General features: G+C 39.5%; 1 protein-coding gene across 1 annotated transcript in view; it reads left to right on the top strand.

The window, feature by feature from the left end:
- LOC116513248 (polypeptide N-acetylgalactosaminyltransferase-like 6) overlaps positions 1 to 12,009 on the top strand; it is a 609,679-nt gene that overhangs the window by 539,975 nt on the left and 57,695 nt on the right. The window contains exon 9 of the mRNA XM_032224240.1: positions 8,255 to 8,476. Coding sequence (XP_032080131.1) covers positions 8,255 to 8,476 — 222 coding nt within the window. The remainder of the gene's footprint in view (positions 1 to 8,254; positions 8,477 to 12,009) is intronic.

Raw genomic sequence — 12,009 nt, 5'->3', positions numbered from 1 at the left:
CCAGGAACCAACCCTAGTACAGTAGGAGAACTGTTCTAACCAGAATTGTTATTTAAGCCACATTAGATTTTTCCATTGTCTGTTTCTTTCAAAACTTATTTCATGTCTTTGATACCTGACTTTTCTACTGAAGAGATAACAGAACAAAGACTGCAAATAGTAGTTATGAAGTGGAGCTGGATAATTCGTTTACTTTCAAAATGTCCTCAGGAAAAAGAAATCCTTTAATCTAAGTCTAGTGAAGCAACAGCTGCAGCAACTATGAAAGTGAAACTTATTTAATGGGAGGTAGGACAGGGATAGGGAAAAATCCCCAGCAGCAATTACATTTAGCTTCGGTTTTAGCATTGGTTCCTTCAGTTTTCAGTTGAACTCCACATTAGATAAATTATTTAACCATGGCCTGTTCTTTCTTTTGACAGAATGAGTGTCAGATCCCTAAACGTGATACTGCCATTCAATTGGGAGGAGGGGAGCCTCGGAGTTAAATCATTAGCTACATCTGAAACAACTGAGTTTTACAACTTTACAACTGTTTTCCTGTCACCGGGAGACTGAAGGTCCAAATATCTCTGGAGGGATGTTGATGATAGCCAGGAGGGATATATAACTTTGATGTCTAACTAGAGATAGCCATGGGAACATGTGCTTTATTGACTCCCAGGGCAAAAGAGTTAAGGACCCATCTTCACAATTGTGTATTAGTCAGAATCTGCATTCGGACAAAGGGGAGGAGTCATTATAAACTTAATCCCATTTGCATGGCCTAAAGGTTTTCAGATGCTGCTTTGCTTCTAATAGTTCCCATCCTGACTAATTAAAGGTTCCTTTTGAAATAAGCCGTTTCAAGAGTCTTTGCTGTTTCAAGTTAGGAGAGGAGCCATTACATAAAGCAGCATCTCTCTGAAAAGTGGTCAACCAGGAGAGAAACATTTTTACTCTACCAAGGGGACCCAGCAAACCATGTCTGAGCATAACAGCGAACAAGGGGAAACTGACTGCTAGAGGGAGATGGAAACCCCTCCACAAACAGAGATCTGCTCCTTGTATACTGGCGGAGAGAACAGAGTGATCTTGGAGGACCCCAAAAAGCCCCGTTGGTCAATCGGAATCGGGATGAAAGATGGCTGGGGAGGGAAGACCAGGGGAATCACTTTTACCCCTCTTGGATGCTATCAATTCAAAGTGCTACCATTTGGGCTATAAGGGGCCCCTGCAGTATTTGTGCAATTAATAAATGAAGTGTTGTGGGAGCATCTATATAAGGGTTGCATAGTCTATATTGATGACATTTTATTATATTCTGAGACCAAGGCAGAACATGTAAAACTAGTCAGGACGGTTCTGAACAAACTTCGCTCTGCAAAACTTTATGCTAAACTTTCCAAATGTGAATTCCACCAAGAAAAAATTGATTACTTAGGATACCACATTTCACACCAGGGAATAGAAATGGATCCTTCGAAAGTGCAATCGGTACTTGACTAGGAACCACCCAGAACATGCAAACAGTTGCAAAGCTTCCTGGGATTTGCAAACCTTTACCGGCAGTTTATCCCCGCTTTCGCCCAAATTGCTCTCCCCATCACCAAACTCTTAAAAACTAAGGGGGAGGGAAACCCGAAACCGAAGCAGCCTTTGAACTAGACAATGGAATGCCAAGCGGCATTTGAAAGACTTAAAAGGCTGTTTTTGGCAGAACCGATCCTAAAGCACCCGGACACAGAGAAACTGTTCGTCATACAAGCAGATTCTAGTGATGTGGCGATAGGAGCCATCTTACTTCAGAAAAATGAGGAAGACCAATTAAAACCATGTGCTTACACATCAAAAAAATTGAATGAATCTGAGCAAAGGTGGGCAATTTAGGAGAAAGAGGCTTATGCAGTTTGATGGGCTCTTTTAACCTGGAGACATTTCCTAGAGGGAGTAAGATCCCTTTTGAAGTCTGGACGGATCATAAAAATTTAAAAGCCCTAAAGACCCCAAGGAAATTCTCGCTAAAACAAGTACGATAAGCTCAGTACTTTAAAAGGTTTGAATTTACATTCAGATACCTCCCAGGGGGGGAAATTTCCTGGCAGATGCACTATCCAGGAAACCGCAATACAATAGTATGAAGCCAAACGTAATCAAACCCATGATACAAGATAATCAACAAGCTGCTAGAGTAACCACCAGATCCCAGGGAAAACAAGACACTCTGGAGGACAATGACACCATCCAAACTTTTAAACAAGCTTTAACCACCAACGAATGGTTTTTGAGCCACAAAGACAGCTGTCTGATGAAAAATAACCTAGCTTGGGTGGGAGGGAAGTTGTATGTTCCAGCTAGCCAAAGACTGTACTTAATGGAAAGGTGCCACGACTCCAAACTAGCAGGACACTTTGGTTTTGTAAAAACTTTACATCTAATTAAAAGGCAATTTTGGTGGCCATCACTAAAAAAGGACATAGAGAGCTATGTAGCCAGCTGTCCAATTTTTTGTAGCAGCCAAAAGACGCCAAAGCAAAATGCCAGGACTGTTACAGAAGGTAGCCAAGCCCTCAGCACCCTGGAAGGAGATAGCTATGGATTTTATTGTCAAACTACCAGAAAGTGCAGGGAATACTGTCATTTGGGTCGTAACAGACTTGTTTTCAAAACGGACACATTTTATACCGTGCCAAAAGATCCCAACTGCCAAACATCTAGCCAAGTTATTCCTGATAGACATTTATTGCCTTCATGGAGCCCCGCAGAGAATCATCTCCGAGGAGTCCAATTCACCTCAAAATTTTGGGGAGCATTCTTAAACTTATTGGGCACCACCCAAAGACTGAGCTTCAGTCACCATCCATGGACCAATGATCAAACTGAAAATCGGAACATGGTTCTAGAACAATATCTAAGATGTTTTATTAATTTTCAACAGGACAACTGGGTTGATCTTTTACCTTTTGCAGAAGTGGCCTTCAATAATGCTGTGCACTCAAGCACTGGGTTCACCCCTTTTAGAAGAGCAACAGGCCAGGATTTCAACCCCATGCCTGAACTACCTACAGGGGAACCCACCATCCCCTCACTAAAAGAATGGATAGACAACACATGGCCAGTGGTTAGATTAGCGTTACAGGAAGCTACAGAGGCTTTCAAAACTCAAGCTGACAATAAAAGAGTAGATCCCAAACCCTTCCATGTTGGAGATAGAGTATACCTATCAACAAAATTTCTGAAGTCGTTGTAACCATCAAAGAAATTAGGGCCACATTTCATCGGACGTTTCCTGATCTCCAAAGTTATCAACCCAGTAACAGTAGAATTATTCCTGCCAAAGACACTCAGGAAAGTCCATCCCGTGTTTCACATTAGTTTACTCAAATGAGAAGTAATCTCACAACTCAGACCACATGCACCTACACCCACTGGGGTTCTAGAGAAAACACAATACTTAGTTGCTTGGAAGCATTTACCTTCAGCCCAAAATGAATGGGTAGAGAAACACCACGTTAGAGTCCCTGCCCTATTGAAAAAAATTCACTCTCAATACCCTGACAAACCTTGTTAAAATACTATGATGCAATTTTTTCCCCTATTTTTTCACAGGTGAATCTCTCCTTTTTCTAAAGAATGGCAGCATGTCAGATCCCTAAAAGTGATACTGCCATTCAATTGGGAGGAGGGGAGCCTCGGAGTTAAATTATTAGCTACATCTGAAACAACTGAGTTTTACAACTTTACAACTGGTTTCCTGTCACTGGGAGACTGAAGGTCCCAATATCTCTGGAGGGATGTTTATGATAGCTATGTGGGATATATAACTTTGATGTCTAACTAGAAATAGCCATGGGAACATGTGCTTTATTGACTCCCAGGGCTGAAGAGTTAAGGAAGCATCTTCACACTTGTGTATTGGTCAGAATCTGCATTCGGACAAAGGGGAAGGGTCATTATCAGCTTAATCCCATTTGCATGGCCTAAAGGTTTTCAGATGCTGCTTTGCTTCTAATAGTTTCCATCCTGACTGATTAAAGGTTTGAAATAATCCGTTTCAAGAGTCTTTACTTTCTCAAGTTAGGAGAGGAGCCATTACAATGAGATGTTAGGTGAAAGAGTCCCAGTATATGAACTGTTTCTTGTAGCAATAGAAGCCTAACACAGCTATGTAGGACGAGTAGCTGACTATGAAACAGAAAGTCCGGCATTCATCTGAGCACATTTTAGACACAATCCATACAACTCAGCTTCTCACTCTCCTCATCTCCCCCATCCTGGAAGGAAATTCTTAGAAGTGTAAAAGTTTTGAGGATGCCATGGAAGTAACACTGCATTCTTCTGCACAGAGAGCTCTGTCATTGTTCCTGGGATCTGTGAAGCCATTCCCCAGCTTAGGAGTCACAGCCCCAAATGCTGCCAATACGGAGCACATTGGCTTTTACTTTCCATCATGTCTCTAGTTCATCCTTCAAATCCTGCTATTTCTCTAGCTTCTCATATTCCTTCCTCCTTATGTTTCTATCACTTGGCACTGCTACATTTATCACCACTGCTGTCTTCTGTTCCTTATCTACTGCCAAAATATCTGGTTGGTTGGCCATTACCTGCCTGTCCATCTAGATCAACTTACCTTTGCTACCAGTTCACAACTGTGAGCACAAGATGGGATTCAAGATATGGCATATATCAACATACATTACCTGCATTGCTTAAAAATAAGCTTGCTCATATAAATTGGATGAAGATTAAATCTTCACTTATGAGATGCTGTGGCTATTGTTTAAACTCTTTGTTCTAATCATATTTCAATATGATGCTATTCTTAGATATATTCCAGATTTGAGATTACAGGCAACTGAGATGTTTCTATAAATTAGTATATGTTTCATTTTAAATAATTTCATTCCACCCAGCCAAACATTCAAACTGAATAAATGAAATCTAATTGCTTATAAATTATTTCCTTTGTTTGCCTTCACATTTATAGAAAGATTGGTTTATTGTATTAAGAATGAAAACATAATTGGAGAATAAAACATTTCTTCTTTGTTTTTCATGTCCATGGTAGTAAACAGTATGCTTTTCTGACTAAATATATTCAATTCTAGTCTGCTTTAATTCTGTTGATGTTTTAGATCAATTTATAGTTGATTCATTTCATCTACACTGTAACTTTTTCATGTTTATTCTTATGTTCCATGTTCCCACTGGAATCCCACTGTTTTTGCAGGAAAAAAAATCCTATACATGTTTTATTTGTCAGCAGAATACTTAGATGTCCAGAAACCTGTCATAAACCCCATTAGTACTCTTACCTTTTGCTCAGTAGCATATTAAGTACTATCTGACCTGAGCAGACCATCATGCTAAATTGCCAGTCACTTTCTTTGATCTATGAACATAGGTTTTTTGATAAAATGCAGAAGTGATTTTGTTAGATTGGCGAGCAGCAGCAGGGAAGATGCGCGAGTGAGTTTCAGCACTTTTTATTTCATGAGTAAGTGACTGGGCTCTGCCGGCTGGGCTGCCGGAGCTTGCATTTTAAGGTGCTCCTGCAGACCAGCCAGCCAATGACAGTTGTTTAAACTTCCCAGGATTTGGGCAGCCAATCCCCGGTGAGCATGTGAAAACATGTAAATTAAGGAGCTCCAGCAGCCCAGCCAGCCAATGACAGTTGTTTAAACTTCCCAGGATTTGGGCAACCAATCCCCAGTGAGCATGTGAAAACATCTGTCTGTACATAACACCCCTCCCCTCCTAGAATGAACAATGTCCAATCCCCAGCCTACGTAGGTGACATAGTCCTTCAGGTAGGTGGGGCGCGCCGGTCTCCTAGTTGACCTGCGCAAATCACTTGTCCCTCGGAGCTTGGCCTGCTGTTCCTCCGGCTGCATGGAAAGGAACCTTCTAGAGCTCCTTGGCCCACGAGTTGAGCTCTGGCCTGGTTCCTTCGGCTCCTGAGATGCCATTTCTTCACGGGACAGCTTTGGACGCAGCTATGTCTTTGTGGCTCGGGTTGGACAATCGTCCCTTGGTCACTTGGCTTGGTGGGGCCGGTTCCTGCCTGTCTGCTTCCTGGCTAGCGGTTGAGCATGCTCCATGGGGCGGGGACCTGGAATTGTTCTGATAATCCACCTTCAGCATCTTCGTGTGACACTGCTCCCCAATAAAGATGCTTGCTTGCTTTTGCTGGTCAGCTGGGTTGCCTTGGATAATTCTACTGGAAGTATGTACTCTTACGATACACTCTTGTATATTTGCTCATCCCTCCCCAGAACACCACCATGATCAAGTAATATAGCAGAACTTGCAGGTGTCTCTGCTTAGAATGTTTAAACCTAAAAGTAACATTAACAGAAATCAATGCCTTGTCTTTGAAAACAGGAGCTTGAGTTGTTGAAAACAGTGATCAAACTACTGTCCCTTTGTACACAGACTTCTTGTCTGCTTCCTTTTTCAAAGATACCTTTGAAGCTCTTCACTCAAGTGTAGTTGCCAATTTGAAAATCACTGTACTTATTAAAAACCTGTCATCTCTCCTACCTGTATCTTTCTTTCTCTGCCACTGCAGACATCAACAAAATATTGAATTGCTTCTGTTGCTGCTTTGTTTCCCTTTCCTCATCAGGTCCTCTGCTCTTAGTGAGAGGCATTTTCCCCTCTCTTTATTTTGCTAGCTGCTTTTCTCATTGTCCCATTTGAAACTTTTAATCCCTTGTGTGCTTCAGTGCAGTTCTTCCATCTCTTTGAACGATGAGGAGAATTCTGCTGAGCATGAATGTCTCTCCATTCTTTTATTCTTTGCTTATTACTGAAGCAATATTTCTATTGTTTTATTTAAGTTTTTTTCTACTCTTTATTTTTTCCGAAGCTTCCTTTTCTCTTTCTTCTTTGCCTTTTCATAGTTAACTAATTTTAATTAATCACAATCCTCCACTTTCTTTCTCTCATGCACACACCACTCATCCCTTTTGTATCTGCATTTGTATCTTGAGAGAAAAGTTCCTCCCTTAAGAGATATCTAACTCTAATGTCACCCTTAGCCAGTAGAAGGAAACAATGGTAAAATTCCAAAATCTTTTGTCAAGAAAACTTCAGGGACTAATTCTGGCAGCCATCAGGAGTCAATTGACTCAAATACATGCATGTGTATATGAACAAATAAACAAATAAAGCCTTACATCTGTTGTCTCTTCCCTTAATCTCTACCACTTGTTTACTTTAACCCATCCCTGGAGGTCCTATCAATCAGTTTCTTTAATAAATGCATCTACGTATCTGGCAAGTTCTTGCTACACACTCTTTGCATCAATGTTTTTAATTATTTCAAAACTCTAATTACAGCCCACGTTTTCAGGAACAAGAATGTTCAAATATCAGCTTGTTGAATGGAACTCATTATGCATAATATAAGCCACCAATGTATCCCTATAGATACCACTCAATGCACAATAGAGCAATAGGATACATTGAGCCGAGGTGGCGCAATGGGTAGAGTGCAGTACTGCAGGCCACTTCAACTGACTGCTATCTGCAGTTCAGCGGTTCAAATCTCACCGGCTCAGGGTGGACTCAGCCTTCCATCCTTCCGAGGTGGGTAAAATGAGGACCCAGATTGTGGGGGCGATATGCTGACTCTGTAAACCGCTTAGAGAGGGCTAAAAGCCCTATGAAGCGGTATATAAGTCTAACTGCTATTGCTATTGCTATTGCTACAATAGCCGTTGGTCAAAACTAAAACCAGGAAAACGAAGATGGAAGTGAAAGTTTAATTAACTGAGTCTCTGAAAAGGGCAAAAAAAAAATTTTTTTTGACTCAGAAGATTTTTTTAATGCCAGGTAAATGGAGCTTCAAAGAAATGTATTGTGATTCAGTTTGAATTCTAAATAATTAATCTAAAGTTTAACAATTTTCTGCCTGCAAACAATGCAAAAAATCAACTACATTTTTCTTTTACTAAGTAACAAGTGAAAGTAGGATTGGTAGTAGCATTCAATTGAAACCATTAATTGAGGTTTTACTGTTATTTGGTTAATTAAACCCCTTTCAGTAATTGCAGTAAGGAGGAGTGCTGTTGCTGATGTTGTCTAAGAAGCTATTACTTTTTGCTTAAAAGCTATTTGCTAATGTATAACCATCTATATCTGGTTAAGAGAATGATGTTCCATAACTTTTAGGGTATGTCAAAGATAACAACAAGCACTTGGAAGAAAGCTTTGTCTGCATGGAAACAATGTAGAAAATCAACTAGGCCTCTTGTTCTTTGTTGTTCAGAATCTGAAACGTGTGGCAGAAACTTGGATGGATGAGTTTGCTGAATATGTTTATCAGAGGCGACCTGAATACAGACATCTTTCCACTGGTGATATTTCAGCCCAGAAAGAGCTTCGCAAGCATCTCAAGTGCAAGGATTTCAAGTGGTTCATGGCTGCAGTGGCCTGGGACGTCCCCAAATATTTTCCACCAGTGGAGCCGCCACCTGCTTCCTGGGGAGAGGTGAGGAACATACTTAAATCCAGGATTCAGCTTAATCTCATCTTTATTCAAAATAGTCAGATACAGCTATGCATTTTCAGCAAAGCTATTATGACCATGCTACAGATTTCACAAAATCAGCTTTAACTTTCATGGTCAGTGATGAGGCCAGTGAAACTACCTAAGAATCAATTGTTGACTGTACACACACAAAAATGTACTACCATCATTAATTTTTTGCCCTTGTTGACATTTTAAGAAAAACATATTTACTAAATACAAGGCATAATATTCATATTTAAAATAAATAAATTGCACCCAACTCTTCTTCAGAATATAATACAGTGGAAATAGTAATATGCCCATCTAATTTTCTCTTCTGAAGATTAAGTATAATCTTAAATTCAGATTTGTCTTCCTTTTGGGTAAATATATTTGTCTGTACATGGTAACTTGATAGCAGAGTTTCCTGTTATTGCTTTGTTCATATTGAGACAAAAATATAATTGCTTGAGTCAATTTGAACAATTCCAAGTGATGTTTTGAGATATTTGCTCTTCTTGGTCTATTTGCTGCTATGTTTTGTTACTAATTTGCTGTTAGGTTTCAGTCAATAACTAGAGTAGTTCCAATTAGATTGTCAACAGGAGGTCTATTTGTGTGTTTGTTGCTACAGCTTTTTCTTTGCATGCTTTCTCCCAAACATGACTAGATAAATTTATGGCCAAAATTAAGCCCAATGCCTTCTAATCACAAACCAACGGAATTTGTGACTTTAAAAAGTGCATATAAAAAAATGCACAGCTTTTAGTATGGATTAACCTGTGATTGTACCAACATAGCACATACTGTAGATAGGGAATAATATAGCAGGATATGGAAAATTGTCTTGATTGCCTTATACTAGCATAGCCAAAGGCCCTCCAGATATCGTATTGCTGTATTTTCTTTCTAGCACTTTTGAAAGTGGAATATTAAATGTAAGTATTATAGACATTTTCCTTTATCAAACAGAAAGAATATGTTAAAAATTATTAGGAGTAGGAAAAGAACTATTCCATAGGTCTGCATTATATTTTTCCATCTTTCTGAAAATTGAAACAATTTGTTGGATCTTTCCTGAAGCTCTTTTGTATCTTTGTTTTGAGGGGCATTGTCACTGATTGGACTGAGAGACAAGAATAAACCAAATCTATAGTTATACCTTGTTTCCCATGAGGAGAAATATTTATCAACAGAAAGATCACTGGGCTACAGTTGTACCCAAAATAGTTTTGGCCAGTATTTTACACTATTTTTGTAAAGAGTACAATGTATCTAGAAAGTGCCAGAGATTTTTGAATTGTTGCTGCTCTATTACCATAATGTTCACTTTTATCCAATATGACTGTTAAGTCACTGGTAGTATGAAACCAAGAGTTTGGTGTAGTGATTAAGGTGCTAGACTAGGAACCAGGAAACTAAATTCCAGGTTTCCCTTAGGCATGACTTCCTTTAGTTGGGTGACTTTCTCTCAGCCCAGCCCCCCCCCCACCTCTAACAGCATTATTGTGGAAAAAATATGAAGGGGAAGAATTATACATGCTGTCTTGTATCTGGAACATCTAGATACGTTGTATCTAGAAGTAAATGTATCTAGAAAGTGCCAGATATTTTTGAATAGTTGCTGTCTTGTATCTAGAACTTATACATACTGTCTTGAATCATTAAGTTCAGTTGAATAAAATAAAGGATATCCATATAACAATAATAACATATGATAATAAAGTATAGAAGTTCCAATAGGTGAGCATCTTGCATTTTCAAGTAAAGCTGTATAGATGTACAAGTAAGTCCGTTTTAATTTGAAGATCATCTTTAACCTTTTCCACTGTAAATCTCTTAGTGTTCAGTTCTTTATTTCTTCCACCTGGACATATTATAAACAAAATGACATCTCAATATTATCTTTCCTGTACATACTATTTGTCACTTCCAGTGGTGTATTAACCATTAAGCAGACTAAGCAGGTGCTTAGGGCACCAGCCCCAAGGGGGCACCACAAAGTTGAAAAAAAAAACAATGAAGATTTGTACAGTATGTATAAAGGAGGGGCACTAAGATTTGTCAGTGCTTAGGACACCAGTGAGCCTTAATTCGCCATGGTCACTTCTATTATACTTAAAATGCCAAAGCATGCAATTTGCTTTATACAAACCCTACTTCAATTCACTGGGCCACTGAATCAATTAAAACAAATCTCAAGCACCTCTTTAAGGAGTTATCACTGGGATTTCATCTTCTCTGAATTGTGTGATACAGTTTGTGGCTAAGAAAGAATTGACATAATTTTAAATGTTTAATTTGAAATAAAATATATAGAGGTATACACACTTTGGTTTAAATTATACTTATCAACATTGCATACTTAACCGCATAATTGTGAATTAATTTCTGAACAATGAATATGGTAGGAAAGTTAAAAAATGGATAGTGTGACATCCATCCCTTATTAGAATTTTGTAGAACTCTTTGGCTATACTGCAGAATAGCAATTGTTGTGCAGACAGCTTTCTTTCAATTGCTCCTTCAATCTCCTCTCTCCTTAGATGCATGAAAAGGCTGGGTTTTTGCCATATGAATAGAGATGTTCAGTCATCCTTCAAGGATCCTAATAGCTGTTTCTGGGATGGAGGATAGTACATATCTTCACGTATCTCCATTCACTGCATGGAATGCAGCTAAACTTGTGCTGGGATCATTTTCAACAGTTACTACTCTCCAATATCAGGATAAATTAGAGAAAAAAATGTATTCCAGTGTGTCAGGAAGAGAACAATCTCAGTGAAAAGAGGTTCAGCCACATAAACCAAATCTTTACAGGGGCCTTAAACATTTTCTTTTAAGTGCGTGTAGTACAAACTGATAAGATTGCTAGAGGATAGAGTGGGAGGACTAAAGGCATATCTAGCCACTCTGAATCTCATCCATGAAAATGAGGAATACCTCAGAAAGGCTGAAGTTTGTATTCAAATTAAACACAGCAAGGAATAAACAACTACAAGGAAAAATGAAGCCTTAGAGCAGGGGTCCCCAAACCCCGGGCTGCGGACTGGCATTGGGATGCAGTCAGTGGTGGAATTCAAATAATTTAACAACGAGTTCTCTGCCCTAATGACCAGCAGGGTAGGTGGGGCTTGGTGGTCATGTTACTGGGTGGGCATGGCCAACTCAACATCACTCACGATGATGGACGCTTCACCTTAGCTGTTACAATGTAATAAGGGTTAACCAGAGAGGCAGTTTCTGTAGGCAGGGCAATAAAGATTAGGCTAGAAACAACACCAGAATGTTTCCTTCCTGTCTTCCTTATAGGATTAGCCTGTAAAGTGGAAAAAACAAAATGGGATTTCTTCCAACAACTGGTTCTCTGAACTGCTTAGAAAGTTACCAACCGGTTCTCCCAAATAGGTGCGAACTGGCTGAATCCCACCACTGGATGCGGTGTGCCAGAAACCAGACTGCCTAAGCAAGCAAAGCCTCATCCGCACCCGCATGGGATGCAGCAGTGTGCA

This window comes from Thamnophis elegans, chromosome 9 (genome assembly GCF_009769535.1).
Source record: "Thamnophis elegans isolate rThaEle1 chromosome 9, rThaEle1.pri, whole genome shotgun sequence".
Taxonomy (NCBI): Eukaryota; Metazoa; Chordata; class Lepidosauria; order Squamata; family Colubridae; genus Thamnophis; species Thamnophis elegans.
Note: the sequence above shows the minus strand (reverse complement) of the source record. Positions and strands in the feature narration are given on the sequence as shown.